General features: G+C 33.3%; 2 protein-coding genes across 2 annotated transcripts; both read left to right on the forward strand.

Moving 5' to 3' along the window:
• The first annotated feature begins 9,847 nt into the window (after positions 1 to 9,847).
• Positions 9,848 to 10,276, forward strand: LOC138046677 (uncharacterized). The gene has a single exon (XM_068893275.1). It carries the CDS (start codon positions 9,848 to 9,850, stop codon positions 10,274 to 10,276), a length of 429 nt encoding a protein of 142 aa, XP_068749376.1.
• A 2,417-nt stretch (positions 10,277 to 12,693) lies between these two features.
• On the forward strand, positions 12,694 to 17,254 carry LOC138046678 (uncharacterized). Its single transcript, XM_068893276.1, has 4 exons — positions 12,694 to 12,802; positions 13,140 to 14,333; positions 14,976 to 15,085; positions 17,003 to 17,254. The coding sequence occupies exons 1-4, from the start codon at positions 12,694 to 12,696 to the stop codon at positions 17,252 to 17,254; spliced, it is 1,665 nt and encodes a 554-aa protein (XP_068749377.1).
• Positions 17,255 to 17,549: the final 295 nt, after the last annotated feature.

Below are 17,549 nucleotides of genomic sequence, written 5' to 3' on the forward strand. Positions count from 1 at the left end.
ACATGTGGGTACTTCTGTCTCTTCTTCTTAAATGAAATGAATAAGGGTAATTCGTATTATGATTTATTACAAGTGTTCGACATAAATGATACAATGAAAAATGAGAGATTTATCGAACATTATTTTAGAAATATCTAACTTATATATATTATGAAATCGTATTGTGTTAAACAAAAGAAAGTGACTGAATGTACTGAGCCTTCAGGTTACAAAACAACTAAAAATGGCAGACTAATGTTCTTTTGCACTTGTGCTGAATGCGGCATTAAAAAGACCAAATTTGTTAAAAAAGAGAAACAGATGGGAAACGGCTTAGCCCGTCGTCTGGGGCGGGCATATTAAGTACTGTTGGTAATACGGCAGCAGAATTATTTTTAACTAAAGGAGTACCTTATCTTGGCAAAAAAGCAGTTGAAATGGGTAGATATTACACATCAGAAATGCTACGTGATCCAAAGTTACAGAAGAAAGCCATTGATTATGCTTTGGATAAACTTAATCCGGCAATTCAAAATGTTGGATCACAAGCTTTAAATCAATTGTCGACAAAAATAAGACCAAACAAAAAATACACAACAAACAGAAAAGATCTTGATGGTGGTGCTCTTGATATTCACAAAGCTACTGGTAAATTACCAAAACCAAAAAGCGGATGGACGCTTCCTGGGCATCATTACACAGGACCTTATAATGATTTGGAAAATCGACTGAAGTATGACCCAAAAACTGGTCAAATATTAGAAATATACGATATACCGACTGGAAGAACTGATGCAATAGCAATGCAACACGATGTTGATTATTCCGTCTGCAAGGATGATAGGAAATGCAAAAATAAAGCAGATAGAAAAATGGTTCAAGCTTTAGACAACGTACCGTATAATGAAAGACAATGGGGGCATTGGTTGGCAAGAAATGTTATCAATACAAAGCAGAAACTAGGTCTAGGAGTTTCAAAAAACGGAAAAGCCGTCGAGTGAAGAAAACTGGCAAGAAAAATTAGCAGATGAGTTACATAAACCCATAAAACGTAATTTTACTTGGCGGCGTGTAATCACAAATCATATTGATGAAATATGGGCAAGTGATCTTGTTGAAATGCAAACATTTAGCAAATGGAATAAGGGTTACCGATATCTTCTAATGGTCATTGATGTTTTCAGTAAATATGGTTGGATTGTCCCATTAAAGGATAAAAAGGGTGAAAGTGTTACAAAGGCATTCAGTGAAATATTCAAGGAAGGCAGAAAACCACAATATTTATGGGTTGATAAGGGAAAGGAGTTCTATTACAAACATTTGAAAGACTTGCTTGACAAAAATGGGATACATATGTACTCCACTGAAAATGAGGAGAAATCCTCGGTGGTTGAAAGGTGGAATAGAACAATTAAATCCAAAATGTGGAAACAGTTCACTGTTCAAGGTAATACACAGTATTTAGACATGCTACCAAAAATATTGAAACAGTATAACAATACAAAACATTCAAGCATAAAGATGACACCTACTGAAGCCAGTAAAAAGATAAATGAAGGAACCGTTTACTTTAATCTATATGGTAATCTGGAGCCATTATCAGCTAAAGCAAAATTTAAGGTTGGTGACAAGGTCCGAATATCTAAGTATAAACGAAATGTGTTTGACAAGGGTTACACACCAAATTGGACAGAAGAAGTGTTTACAGTTGATAAGATCCAATACACTAATCCAATAACATACAAACTAAAATATCTCAGAGGTGAAGATATTCAAGGAAGTTTTTATCAACCTGAATTATTAAAAGCAATACAGGATGTTTTTCGTATTGATAAAGTCATTCGGAGGGACTATAAGAAGAAACAAGCTCTAGTGAAGTGGAAGGGATACAGTGATGATTTCAATAGTTGGATACCATTGAAAGATATTGAAAACATAAAACATTTAAACTGAAGTTATGTAACATTTATAATAATAACTACGGTTCATACTGTGATTGCTACTTTGTAGCCAAAAATATTCAATTGTTTCTGGCTATGTTTAAACGCACGTGTAAAATCGGTTTAAAAATAAAATATATAGGTTTATTATGGAAACAAATGGAACTTCAAAAGACGAATTATAAAAATGATACACTAAAAGTTGAAATCAATTGTTATGTCGATAAGAAAAATGAAATATGGTTTCGCGGAAAAGAAATAGCTTTGATACTGGAATATTAAAACACATGCAAAGCAATCATAGATCATGTTCACGAAGATGATAAAAAATTGATGGTCTGCAAAATAAAGCCAAAAGCAAGGGGTAACAAAACGTTACCCCTTGATGAGAGCCCTGAAACTGGGGGTAACAAAACGTTACCCCTTGCTGAGGACCTTGAAAAGGCAATTGAATGTTTATTCATAAATGAATCTGGTTTTTATTCCCTAATTCTTTCTTCCAAACAACCTAAAGCAAGAGAATTCAAACATTGGGTTACAAGCAAAGTTTTACCATCAATCAGAAAAAAAGGATATTATGACACAAAAAGCAAAAAATTATTGATTGAAAGTGAATATGACTTGCATTGCAAAGTGGTGTCATTTATAAGAGACAAATATTGTGAAGCTCTTATGATTGCAGGTCTTGGTGAAAATCAAAGGACTCAGAATACAAGATTGTCATCGTGGAGAAAAGGATATATGCCGGGACAGTGCGATATTATGATTATGAATCCAACAAGCAAATACAATTCTTTGTGTATTGAATTCAAAAGCCCTACAGGTTTATACAATGTGTCTGAGCAACAACTTCATATGAAAAAGATGTATGAGAAAAATAAATGCAAATATATAATGAGCAATTCTTATGACGATGTGATATTTGAAATCGTTAAACATATGGAAGAAAGCAATAGGTACATAAAACGAAGATCTGAATGAATCGACAACCATTTAAAAATAAAAATATAAAGTATTATTATATGGGAGTGATAGAATTTACTTTGACACCTGAAGAGCAAGAATCAGATAATTTGACGACGATTGTCATTAATAAAATGTTTCATCCAAAACGAGGTAGACCGAGATTTTACACCGACGAAGAGAGAGTACAACGAAAAACCGATTACATGCTTCACAAGCCTTGGTATTGTGACATTTGTAAAAATGATAAGAATTACACTTTAGCAGGCAAACATAACCATATCAAAACCAAAAAACATTCCAAAAATGCAATTCCGCACAATGAATTCCACATAGACAAATGAAAAACATTGGGTACAATTAAGATAGTTCATAGTGTTCATGTCTGGACACTTCGAATTTTGTATGTATTCAAACGCACATTGATAACACTTAAGAAAATAAAAATGTATAGTTAATATATAAAAAGAATGAAAATGAAAAATAATACATCACAATATAATATGAATAAAAAAGATCTCAAAAAACTGAGTAAATCCGAACTAATCAAACTGTTATTAAAGCAACAAAATAATAAACAAGTACCATCTCCGAGGACTGCAAAACCAATTAGACCAATCCCAACATCTCGTAAGAGTGTAAATCAAATGGTTCAAGATTATGAAAAAAACATAATTCTTCCACCAATAGAGTTCAGAGATGGATACAAACCAATGCCAGCACCTAGAACTAAAATTGAGCAAACAGCAAAAGCATTGAAAGGTTACACAAAGTCTTATGAAATCAGTATCAAAAATGAAAAAGACCCATTGGTACAACTGAATAATACCCGAAAGTCTCTTGCATACCATGTCACAAGTTTATTGACATCGATGAAAGGGATTAAGTTTGCTGAAACACTGAGGGTGACATTTGAAAAGGAAACAGGTCGTGAAGAAAGAGTGATTAAAACAGCTTATTTCAACAGTCAACCCCAAACAATAACAAATAACACACAAATTGAACTAGCTTTGTCATGTACAATCAAACGAAACACAAAGAGAGGAAACATTTCTGCATGTATTGTCTTCAATGCTTCAGCTCTGAAAGAGTATTAACTGATCATAAGAAAACTGTATGCAAGTGAATGGGGCACAAGCTATCAAAATGCCAGCAAAAGACAACAACATATTAAAATTCAATAATTTCCATAAACAACTACCAGTGCCATTTGTTATCTATTCAGATTTCGAGGCTATTACTGAAAAAATTCATGGATGCCAACCCAATGATGATAAATCATACACAGAGGCTTATCAGAGACAAACAGACTGTGGTTATGGATATAAGGTTGTGTGTTGTTATAATGATAAATACACAAAACCAGTACAAATTTATAGAGGTGAAAAAGCTGTTTACAAATTTATGGAAGCTATGCTGGATGAAGTCAAATATTGCAAGAAGGTTATGAAAAAATATTTCAATAAACCATTGAGAATGACTAAAGATGATAAAGAAAAATTCCAAAAAGCTGATAAATGCCATATATGTGAGAAAAAATACAATAAAACTGATGTAAGAGTAAGAGATCACTGTCATATAACTGGTAAGTACAGAGGATCCGCTCATCAAGATTGTAATCTTAACTTCAGAATAACTGATAAATTCCAGTAATATTTCATAATCTGCGTGGGTATGACAGTCATTTTACAATGCAAGAGATTGGTGAAATAGCTAAAAAACACATATACAAGTAAAAAAGGTGAAAAGTGTCAAATGAATATCAATGCCATACCTAACAACATGGAGAAGTATATGGCTTTCATGTTGGGTAATCATCTGACCTTCATTGATAGTTTTCAATTTATGAGCTCAAGTCTTGATTAACTAGTTAGCAACCTACCAAAAGAATCATTAAAATAAACATCTCAAAAATTCAAAGGTGAAAAACTTGATTTAATGTCACAAAAAGGAGTATATCCATACGACTTCATGGACAGTTTTGATAAATTCAATGAAAAACTGCCATCAAAAGAAGACTTTTACAGCATCTTAAATGATGAGCATATAACAGATGATCAATACAAACATGCTCAAAATGTATGGAACACTTTTAATCTGAAAAATATGGGTGAGTACCATGACTTATATCTCAAATCTGACATACTTCTGTTAGCTGATGTATTCGAAAACTTTCGAAAGACCTGTCTGCAATACTATAAACTGGACCCATGTCATTATTTTACCAGTCCTGGGCTTTCCTGGGATGCTATGCTAAAAATGACTGATATCAAATTAGAGCTTATGACTGATATTGATATGTTTCAATTCATTGAAAAAGGCATGCGTGGAGGTATCAGTTACATAGCCAACCGATACGGAAAGTCGAATAATAAATACATGAAAACATATGATGAAAAGGCGCCCTCAAAATATATCATGTATCTAGATGCTAACAATCTGTATGGTTGGCAATGAGCCAATATTTACCAACTGGCGGTTTCAAATGGATGACTAAAAACCATATTGATAAGATAGACTTAGCCAAGTACACAGAAGATAGCAATAAAGGTTTAATACTAGAAGTCGACCTAGCATATCCAGAAGAACTACATGATTTGCATAATGACTACCCTCTGGGACCTGAAAAAATAAAAGTCAACAAAGATATGCTTTCTAATTATTGTCAAGAAATAGCCTATAAATTTAATGTATCAACTGGTTTAGTTCATAAACTGATACCTACATTAAGCAATAAAGAAAAGTACGTTCTTCATTACAGAAACCTACAACTGTACACTGATCTTGGTTTGAAAATAACTAAAGTCCATCGAGTACTAGAGTTCAATCAGTCCGCATGGTTGAAGCAATATATTGACTTTAATACTGAGAAAAGAACTAATGCTAAAAATGCTTTCGAGAAAGATTTCTTCAAACTAATGAACAACAGCGTCTTTGGTAAAACAATGGAAAACATTATAAAAAGAGTAGATGTCAGATTAGTGACGGATGAAAACAAACCATTAAAAATGGCTGCTAAACCAACATATGTTAGCAGCAAGATCTTTAATGAAAATTTAGTAGCTGTTCATAAGATCAAAGAAACACTAACCTTAAACAGACAGGCATATGTGGGTATGTGTATCTTAGATCTAAGCAAGACTTTAATGTATGATTTTCATTACAACTACATAAAACAAAAATACGACAGTAAAGCAAAATTATTATTCACAGACACAGACAGCTTAACTTATGAAATTGAAACTAATGATGTGTATCAAGACTTTTGGAATAATAAAGACAAATTCGATAACAGTGATTATTCACAAGATTCACAATATTTTGACATGACAAATAAAAAAGTAATCGGTAAATTCAAAGATGAGGCAGCAGGCATGCCAATAACCGAATTCGTTGGATTAAGATCCAAAATGTATTCATATATAAAAGACAATGACAAAGGCGGAAAAAACTGCAAAGGGAATAAAGAAGAATATCATCAAAAAGAACATAACTCATGAAAATTACAAAAACGTTTTGTTTAATAACGAACAAATGCATCACACAATGAAAACAATCCGAAGCAACAAACATCAACTTGGAAGCTATGAGCTTAATAAAGTGTCATTATCTTGCTTTGATGACAAGCGGTATATTCACGATAATGGTGTGACAAGTTATGCATACGGACATTATAAAATCTAACTCCTATACTACTCCTATACTACTCCCCAACTCCTATACTACTGTCAATGGTTTGCTTATGTCAATCTAACAGCAAATAGAAAGAAGGGGATTGCCAATACTGTGAGAAAATTGGTGGTGTCTTCACAGCAAGGGTTTGGTTTAGTGCAACAAATGGGGCTGCGAGACAACAGCTTGTCATCGGTTGGTTTGAAAGAGGAGAATTAAATTGTGTTAATCCAATAGACAATGGTTGGAAACCAAAACATTTCAAGGAACTTCCTACCAAAATACCTATTAGATTTAGTAACGTCAGAGACAAAGTGAGAACTTAAAAAGAAAAAAAAAAATGCATGACACATTTCAACTTGCTTTAGATTGTTCAAAAGACGGTGATATAAGTAAAAATAATTTTTTAGGAGTCTTTGCAGCCGATAGAATTCCTTCCCCTATACCATATTTCTGTTGTTTTATGTTGAATACCGATAAACATGGAGAAGAAGGAGAACATTGGGTTGCTGTTTTTTGTAAAGGAGGAAAAAACTTTTCTTTTGATTCGTATGATGGAGATGAAATTTATGGTAATGAGAATTGGAGACAATTTTTAGCTAAAAAATGGATTATAAATGAAATAGTATTACACCAGCTAGATTCCGACGTTTGTGGAGACTATTGTGTTTATCTTTTGAAGAAAATGAGTTGTATGGAGAATCCTAGTTTACAATTTTTGAAGAGAAATTTCGATGACAAAGATCAATTTCTAACGATTATAGAGTTTGGGAAAAAATTTATTCTAATATTCCCAAAACTTTAGATAAGATAGAACACGACACAAAAATAGAGGATGTGTCAGATCAAAAAATGTTATCTGTTATAAAAAATAGTTTGAAAGAAGATAGACAAATATGTAAGCCTCGTAACGAAATAAAAACTCATTTAACTAAGAAAAGAAAGTATTTTTATTAAAACCATGGAACTGTGTGAACGCGTCTCGTCTCCAAAATTTACTCATCCGAGTAACATCGGGATATATGGGAAAACGGGAACAGGAAAAACCCATTTTTTACAACTTTTACTTTCCAGAGCTAATGATTATTTTGTAACACCAAACGGAGAAAAAATAGCACGAATTGTGTACTGTTATGGCTCTGTATGGCAACCTGCCTTCAATGAGATGGAAAAAATGGGAATCGTCATGCATCAAGGTTTACCGACTAACGTCAGATCATTATTCAGACAAAATAACAATCCTGGTATAATAGTGTTAGATGATCTACAAAGTGAATTGGAAAATAACTTAGAAGTACAACAGTTATGGACAAAAAAAGGCATCATTTGAATCTAACTTCTATAATTGTCTTCCAATCACTCTATCCACCAGGAAAATATGCTACCGTTATGCGTAGTCAATTCTCTGTTTTAATCTTTTTTGGATTTAGAAATGAGAGCAGAACTTTACGTCTTCGTTTTCGTGATTATGTACCTAAAAAGAATCACATGGACTCATTTATGAAAATATCGTCTGTGGACAGATAGAAAAGGAGGTTATATGATAGTCGACAATCACCCTATGACCCATTGTGCATCAGTTTCTATCCGAACGAACATATTAAAAGAAGACGGTCCACCGTTGTCGGTCTTATTCAAGTGAAGACTATGGAAGAGTACAGAACTAGATCATCAGGAATAAGAAATTACAAAAAAACGTTTTTAGCCATTTCTCAGACAAGCAACAGTGAAAAAATTATTTTCCGTAATCCGAACAAAGTACTTAACAAAGGAGAAAAGGATAAACAATTATATTTTCCTTCTAATGAAAAATTAAGACTAAAATTGCGATATGGACAATAGTTTTAGATTTTACGAGAATTACGACGCAATCAGAAATTTTGTTATATCCGATACAGAACTTACTAGAGAAGGGGAAATTTTGGCTTTATCAGATCTGATATACAATACTCGGACAGAGAAAGTAAACAAAAAGGACAAAAAATAGATCCTGTCATTGAACCTTTATCAAAAACAAAGAAGATACCTTTAAAGGTGAGAAGACAAGCTATAAAGAGAAGTAAACAAAATATAAGAAAACTTGTTCAAGCATTAATATTAAAACATTTAGAAAAAGATGACAACGACGAACTTCTTGAGGCGACCTCTATATGAAGATCAACATGTAAAGGAAGTTCTCTTATTTGGGGAAGATGAATTACAAAGATTAGCTCAAAGTGGACGAGGAAAAGGAAAAGACAACATAGAAACAAGATATAGATCACCAGACGACGAAGTGATTGTCGAAAAATCATTTATAAACTCTGAAGATGAGAATTTTCCTTTGGAAAAAGCCTTGGATAAATGGTGTTACGAAAAATAGCATTGCGTGACAAGCGTTACTGTCTAGAAGCTTCGCGAGAGTTCGTAGTTTGTTTATATTTAGGTTTGTACGTAAGCGTTTCTAAATCGGCGTGCTTTGTAATCTTTCTATAATTAGATTCATTACTAATTTAGAAAGTCCTAGAAGTTTCTTGTCAGAGTATATAAGTAGACGAGTCCAAGCGGAGTGTTTTCCTAACTAGTTTTTCACAAGCGAAGAGAGTTGGCGTTGGCCGTGTTTAGTCAAGTGTGACGGAAGCTGTGTTTATTCAAGTTGGCGGAGGCCGTGTAAGTTTATTGAGTACGTGTTGTTCAGAGTTTTACTTCGTGGAAACTACGTTCATTTTGGAATAAATCTTCTTGTTGTTGTTCCGACAACCCTGCGTTCAGTTTAGTTCGCAAACTACCTTTCCTCAAAACACACGAACTCGTAACATTGGGGGCCTGTCCGGAGAGGAATTCATTTGTTTGCTGACTACAGAAACCAGGAAAGGACAATTCAAGAAGGAGTTACAGAAAAAGTAAGGAGAACTGTACAAGAGAGTATATTGTGTTTTTGCTGTGGAATACTGCTATGGAAATGGAAAAGCTTTTGCAGATGGGAAAAGAATTTGGATTGCAAGGAGAAAAGCTACTCGAGTTTGTAGAGAAGCAACAAAAGTTAGAACAAGAAAGAAGGAAGGAAGAGGAAGAAAAACAAGAGAAACGCAGGCAGTTTGAAGAAGAACGAAGAAGGGAACAGGAAGAAAGAGAAGAAAAACGTAGGCGGTTTGAAGAAGAAAAGGAAGAGAAACGTCGATTACTTGAAGAAGATAGAAGAAGAGAAGACGAAGAGAGAGAAACTAGGCGACAAGAACGCGAACTAAGAAAATTGGAGATGGAAGCCGAGCTGTTGAAACAGAAAGAGGCTATTGAAGCGGCAAAAAGAGAACATGAGCTGGAGATTGCACGTTTGGCTGTGCAGAATGCTGACGGACGTCCTGAAGTATGGTAATCTGGAGCCATTATCAGCTAAAGCAAAATTTAAGGTTGGTGACAAGGTCCGAATATCTAAGTATAAACGAAATGTGTTTGACAAGGGTTACACACCAAATTGGACAGAAGAAGTGTTTACAGTTGATAAGATCCAATACACTAATCCAATAACATACAAACTAAAATATCTCAGAGGTGAAGATATTCAAGGAAGTTTTTATCAACCTGAATTATTAAAAGCAATACAGGATGTTTTTCGTATTGATAAAGTCATTCGGAGGGACTATAAGAAGAAACAAGCTCTAGTGAAGTGGAAGGGATACAGTGATGATTTCAATAGTTGGATACCATTGAAAGATATTGAAAACATAAAACATTTAAACTGAAGTTATGTAACATTTATAATAATAACTACGGTTCATACTGTGATTGCTACTTTGTAGCCAAAAATATTCAATTGTTTCTGGCTATGTTTAAACGCACGTGTAAAATCGGTTTAAAAATAAAATATGTAGGTTTATTATGGAAACAAATGGAACTTCAAAAGACGAATTATAAAAATGATACACTAAAAGTTGAAATCAATTGTTATGTCGATAAGAAAAATGAAATATGGTTTCGCGGAAAAGAAATAGCTTTGATACTGGAATATTAAAACACATGCAAAGCAATCATAGATCATGTTCACAAAGATGACAAAAAATTGATGGTCTGCAAAATAAAGCCAAAAGCAAGGGGTAACAAAACGTTACCCCTTGATGAGAGCCCTGAAACTGGGGGTAACAAAACGTTACCCCTTGCTGAGGACCTTGAAAAGGCAATTGAATGTTTATTCATAAATGAATCTGGTTTTTATTCCCTAATTCTTTCTTCCAAACAACCTAAAGCAAGAGAATTCAAACATTGGGTTACAAGCAAAGTTTTACCATCAATCAGAAAAAAAGGATATTATGACACAAAAAGCAAAAAATTATTGATTGAAAGTGAATATGACTTGCATTGCAAAGTGGTGTCATTTATAAGAGACAAATATTGTGAAGCTCTTATGATTGCAGGTCTTGGTGAAAATCAAAGGACTCAGAATACAAGATTGTCATCGTGGAGAAAAGGATATATGCCGGGACAGTGCGATATTATGATTATGAATCCAACAAGCAAATACAATTCTTTGTGTATTGAATTCAAAAGCCCTACAGGTTTATACAATGTGTCTGAGCAACAACTTCATATGAAAAAGATGTATGAGAAAAATAAATGCAAATATATAATGAGCAATTCTTATGACGATGTGATATTTGAAATCGTTAAACATATAGAAGAAAGCAATAGGTACATAAAACGCAGATCTGAATGAATCGACAACCATTTAAAAATAAAAATATATAGTATTATTATATGGGAGTGATAGAATTTACTTTGACACCTGAAGAGCAAGAATCAGATAATTTGACGACGATTGTCATTAATAAAATGTTTCATCCAAAACGAGGTAGACCGAGATTTTACACCGACGAAGAGAGAGTACAACGAAAAACCGATTACATGCTTCACAAGCCTTGGTATTGTGACATTTGTAAAAACGATAAGAATTACACTTTAGCAGGCAAACATAAAACAAAAAACATTCCAAAAATGCAATTCCGCACAATGAATTCCACATAGACAAATGAAAAACATTGGGTACAAGTAAGATAGTGCATAGTGTTCATGTCTGGACACTTCGAATTTTGTACGTATTCAAACGCACATTGATAACACTTAAGAAAATAAAAATGTATAGTTAATATATAAAAAGAATGAAAATGAAAAATAATACATCACAATATAATATGAATAAAAAGGATCTCAAAAAACTGAGTAAATCCGAACTAATCAAACTGTTATTAAAGCAACAAAATAATAAACAAGTACCATCTCCGAGGACTGCAAAACCAATTAGACCAATCCCAACATCTCGTAAGAGTGTAAATCAAATGGTTCAAGATTATGAAAAAAACATAATTCTTCCACCAATAGAGTTCAGAGATGGATACAAACCAATGCCAGCACCTAGAACTAAAATTGAGCAAACAGCAAAAGCATTGAAAGGTTACACAAAGTCTTATGAAATCAGTATCAAAAATGAAAAAGACCCATTGGTACAACTGAATAATACCCGAAAGTCTCTTGCATACCATGTCACAAGTTTATTGACATCGATGAAAGGGATTAAGTTTGCTGAAACACTGAGGGTGACATTTGAAAAGGAAACAGGTCGTGAAGAAAGAGTGATTAAAACAGCTTATTTCAACAGTCAACCCCAAACAATAACAAATAACACACAAATTGAACTAGCTTTGTCATGTACAATCAAACGAAACACAAAGAGAGGAAACATTTCTGCATGTATTGTCTTCAATGCTTCAGCTCTGAAAGAGTATTAACTGATCATAAAGAAAACTGTATGCAAGTGAATGGGGCACAAGCTATCAAAATGCCAGCAAAAGACAACAACATATTAAAATTCAATAATTTCCATAAACAACTACCAGTGCCATTTGTTATCTATTCAGATTTCGAGGCTATTACTGAAAAAATTCATGGATGCCAACCCAATGATGATAAATCATACACAGAGGCTTATCAGAGACAAACAGACTGTGGTTATGGATATAAGGTTGTGTGTTGTTATAATGATAAATACACAAAACCAGTACAAATTTATAGAGGTGAAAAAGCTGTTTACAAATTTATGGAAGCTATGCTGGATGAAGTCAAATATTGCAAGAAGGTTATGAAAAAATATTTCAATAAACCATTGAGAATGACTAAAGATGATAAAGAAAAATTCCAAAAAGCTGATAAATGCCATATATGTGAGAAAAAATACAATAAAACTGATGTAAGAGTAAGAGATCACTGTCATATAACTGGTAAGTACAGAGGATCCGCTCATCAAGATTGTAATCTTAACTTCAGAATAACTGATAAAATTCCAGTAATATTTCATAATCTGCGTGGGTATGACAGTCATTTTACAATGCAAGAGATTGGTGAAATAGCTAAAAAACACATATACAAGTAAAAAAGGTGAAAAGTGTCAAATGAATATCAATGCCATACCTAACAACATGGAGAAGTATATGGCTTTCATGTTGGGTAATCATCTGACCTTCATTGATAGTTTTCAATTTATGAGCTCAAGTCTTGATTAACTAGTTAGCAACCTACCAAAAGAATCATTAAAATAAACATCTCAAAAATTCAAAGGTGAAAAACTTGATTTAATGTCACAAAAAGGAGTATATCCATACGACTTCATGGACAGTTTTGATAAATTCAATGAAAAACTGCCATCAAAAGAAGACTTTTACAGCATCTTAAATGATGAGCATATAACAGATGATCAATACAAACATGCTCAAAATGTATGGAACACTTTTAATCTGAAAAATATGGGTGAGTACCATGACTTATATCTCAAATCTGACATACTTCTGTTAGCTGATGTATTCGAAAACTTTCGAAAGACCTGTCTGCAATACTATAAACTGGACCCATGTCATTATTTTACCAGTCCTGGGCTTTCCTGGGATGCTATGCTAAAAATGACTGATATCAAATTAGAGCTTATGACTGATATTGATATGTTTCAATTCATTGAAAAAGGCATGCGTGGAGGTATCAGTTACATAGCCAACCGATACGGAAAGTCGAATAATAAATACATGAAAACATATGATGAAAAGACGCCCTCAAAATATATCATGTATCTAGATGCTAACAATCTGTATGGTTGGGCAATGAGCCAATATTTACCAACTGGCGGTTTCAAATGGATGACTAAAAACCATATTGATAAGATAGACTTAGCCAAGTACACAGAAGATAGCAATAAAGGTTTAATACTAGAAGTCGACCTAGCATATCCAGAAGAACTACATGATTTGCATAATGACTACCCTCTGGGACCTGAAAAAATAAAAGTCAACAAAGATATGCTTTCTAATTATTGTCAAGAAATAGCCTATAAATTTAATGTATCAACTGGTTTAGTTCATAAACTGATACCTACATTAAGCAATAAAGAAAAGTACGTTCTTCATTACAGAAACCTACAACTGTACACTGATCTTGGTTTGAAAATAACTAAAGTCCATCGAGTACTAGAGTTCAATCAGTCCGCATGGTTGAAGCAATATATTGACTTTAATACTGAGAAAAGAACTAATGCTAAAAATGCTTTCGAGAAAGATTTCTTCAAACTAATGAACAACAGCGTCTTTGGTAAAACAATGGAAAACATTATAAAAAGAGTAGATGTCAGATTAGTGACGGATGAAAACAAACCATTAAAAATGGCTGCTAAACCAACATATGTTAGCAGCAAGATCTTTAATGAAAATTTAGTAGCTGTTCATAAGATCAAAGAAACACTAACCTTAAACAGACAGGCATATGTGGGTATGTGTATCTTAGATCTAAGCAAGACTTTAATGTATGATTTTCATTACAACTACATAAAACAAAAATACGACAGTAAAGCAAAATTATTATTCACAGACACAGACAGCTTAACTTATGAAATTGAAACTAATGATGTGTATCAAGACTTTTGGAATAATAAAGACAAATTCGATAACAGTGATTATTCACAAGATTCACAATATTTTGACATGACAAATAAAAAAGTAATCGGTAAATTCAAAGATGAGGCAGCAGGCATGCCAATAACCGAATTCGTTGGATTAAGATCCAAAATGTATTCATATATAAAAGACAATGACAAAGGCGGAAAAACTGCAAAGGGAATAAAGAAGAATATCATCAAAAAGAACATAACTCATGAAAATTACAAAAACGTTTTGTTTAATAACGAACAAATGCATCACACAATGAAAACAATCCGAAGCAACAAACATCAACTTGGAAGCTATGAGCTTAATAAAGTGTCATTATCTTGCTTTGATGACAAGCGGTATATTCACGATAATGGTGTGACAAGTTATGCATACGGACATTATAAAATCTAACTCCTATACTACTCCTATACTACTCCCCAACTCCTATACTACTGTCAATGGTTTGCTTATGTCAATCTAACAGCAAATAGAAAGAAGGGGATTGCCAATACTGTGAGAAAATTGGTGGTGTCTTCACAGCAAGGGTTTGGTTTAGTGCAACAAATGGGGCTGCGAGACAACAGCTTGTCATCGGTTGGTTTGAAAGAGGAGAATTAAATTGTGTTAATCCAATAGACAATGGTTGGAAACCAAAACATTTCAAGGAACTTCCTACCAAAATACCTATTAGATTTAGTAACGTCAGAGACAAAGTGAGAACTTAAAAAGAAAAAAAAAAATGCATGACACATTTCAACTTGCTTTAGATTGTTCAAAAGACGGTGATATAAGTAAAAATAATTTTTTAGGAGTCTTTGCAGCCGATAGAATTCCTTCCCCTATACCATATTTCTGTTGTTTTATGTTGAATACCGATAAACATGGAGAAGAAGGAGAACATTGGGTTGCTGTTTTTTGTAAAGGAGGAAAAAACTTTTCTTTTGATTCGTATGATGGAGATGAAATTTATGGTAATGAGAATTGGAGACAATTTTTAGCTAAAAAATGGATTATAAATGAAATAGTATTACACCAGCTAGATTCCGACGTTTGTGGAGACTATTGTGTTTATCTTTTGAAGAAAATGAGTTGTATGGAGAATCCTAGTTTACAATTTTTGAAGAGAAATTTCGATGACAAAGATCAATTTTCTAACGATTATAGAGTTTGGGAAAAAATTTATTCTAATATTCCCAAAACTTTAGATAAGATAGAACACGACACAAAAATAGAGGATGTGTCAGATCAAAAAATGTTATCTGTTATAAAAAATAGTTTGAAAGAAGATAGACAAATATGTAAGCCTCGTAACGAAATAAAAACTCATTTAACTAAGAAAAGAAAGTATTTTTATTAAAACCATGGAACTGTGTGAACGCGTCTCGTCTCCAAAATTTACTCATCCGAGTAACATCGGGATATATGGGAAAACGGGAACAGGAAAAACCCATTTTTTACAACTTTTACTTTCCAGAGCTAATGATTATTTTGTAACACCAAACGGAGAAAAAATAGCACGAATTGTGTACTGTTATGGCTCTGTATGGCAACCTGCCTTCAATGAGATGGAAAAAATGGGAATCGTCATGCATCAAGGTTTACCGACTAACGTCAGATCATTATTCAGACAAAATAACAATCCTGGTATAATAGTGTTAGATGATCTACAAAGTGAATTGGAAAATAACTTAGAAGTACAACAGTTATGGACAAAAAAAGGCATCATTTGAATCTAACTTCTATAATTGTCTTCCAATCACTCTATCCACCAGGAAAATATGCTACCGTTATGCGTAGTCAATTCTCTGTTTTAATCTTTTTTGGATTTAGAAATGAGAGCAGAACTTTACGTCTTCGTTTTCGTGATTATGTACCTAAAAAGAATCACATGGACTCATTTATGAAAATATCGTCTGTGGACAGATAGAAAAGGAGGTTATATGATAGTCGACAATCACCCTATGACCCATTGTGCATCAGTTTCTATCCGAACGAACATATTAAAAGAAGACGGTCCACCGTTGTCGGTCTTATTCAAGTGAAGACTATGGAAGAGTACAGAACTAGATCATCAGGAATAAGAAATTACAAAAAAACGTTTTTAGCCATTTCTCAGACAAGCAACAGTGAAAAAATTATTTTCCGTAATCCGAACAAAGTACTTAACAAAGGAGAAAAGGATAAACAATTATATTTTCCTTCTAATGAAAAATTAAGACTAAAATTGCGATATGGACAATAGTTTTAGATTTTACGAGAATTACGACGCAATCAGAAATTTTGTTATATCCGATACAGAACTTACTAGAGAAGGGGAAATTTTGGCTTTATCAGATCTGATATACAATACTCGGACAGAGAAAGTAAACAAAAAAGGACAAAAAATAGATCCTGTCATTGAACCTTTATCAAAAACAAAGAAGATACCTTTAAAGGTGAGAAGACAAGCTATAAAGAGAAGTAAACAAAATATAAGAAAACTTGTTCAAGCATTAATATTAAAACATTTAGAAAAAGATGACAACGACGAACTTCTTGAGGCGACCTCTATATGAAGATCAACATGTAAAGGAAGTTCTCTTATTTGGGGAAGATGAATTACAAAGATTAGCTCAAAGTGGACGAGGAAAAGGAAAAGACAACATAGAAACAAGATATAGATCACCAGACGACGAAGTGATTGTCGAAAAATCATTTATAAACTCTGAAGATGAGAATTTTCCTTTGGAAAAAGCCTTGGATAAATGGTGTTACGAAAAATAGCATTGCGTGACAAGCGTTACTGTCTAGAAGCTTCGCGAGAGTTCGTAGTTTGTTTATATTTAGGTTTGTACGTAAGCGTTTCTAAATCGGCGTGCTTTGTAATCTTTCTATAATTAGATTCATTACTAATTTAGAAAGTCCTAGAAGTTTCTTGTCAGAGTATATAAGTAGACGAGTCCAAGCGGAGTGTTTTCCTAACTAGTTTTTCACAAGCGAAGAGAGTTGGCGTTGGCCGTGTTTAGTCAAGTGTGACGGAAGCTGTGTTTATTCAAGTTGGCGGAGGCCGTGTAAGTTT

Source organism: Montipora capricornis, chromosome 4, assembly GCF_036669925.1.
Source record: "Montipora capricornis isolate CH-2021 chromosome 4, ASM3666992v2, whole genome shotgun sequence".
Taxonomy (NCBI): domain Eukaryota; kingdom Metazoa; phylum Cnidaria; class Anthozoa; order Scleractinia; family Acroporidae; genus Montipora; species Montipora capricornis.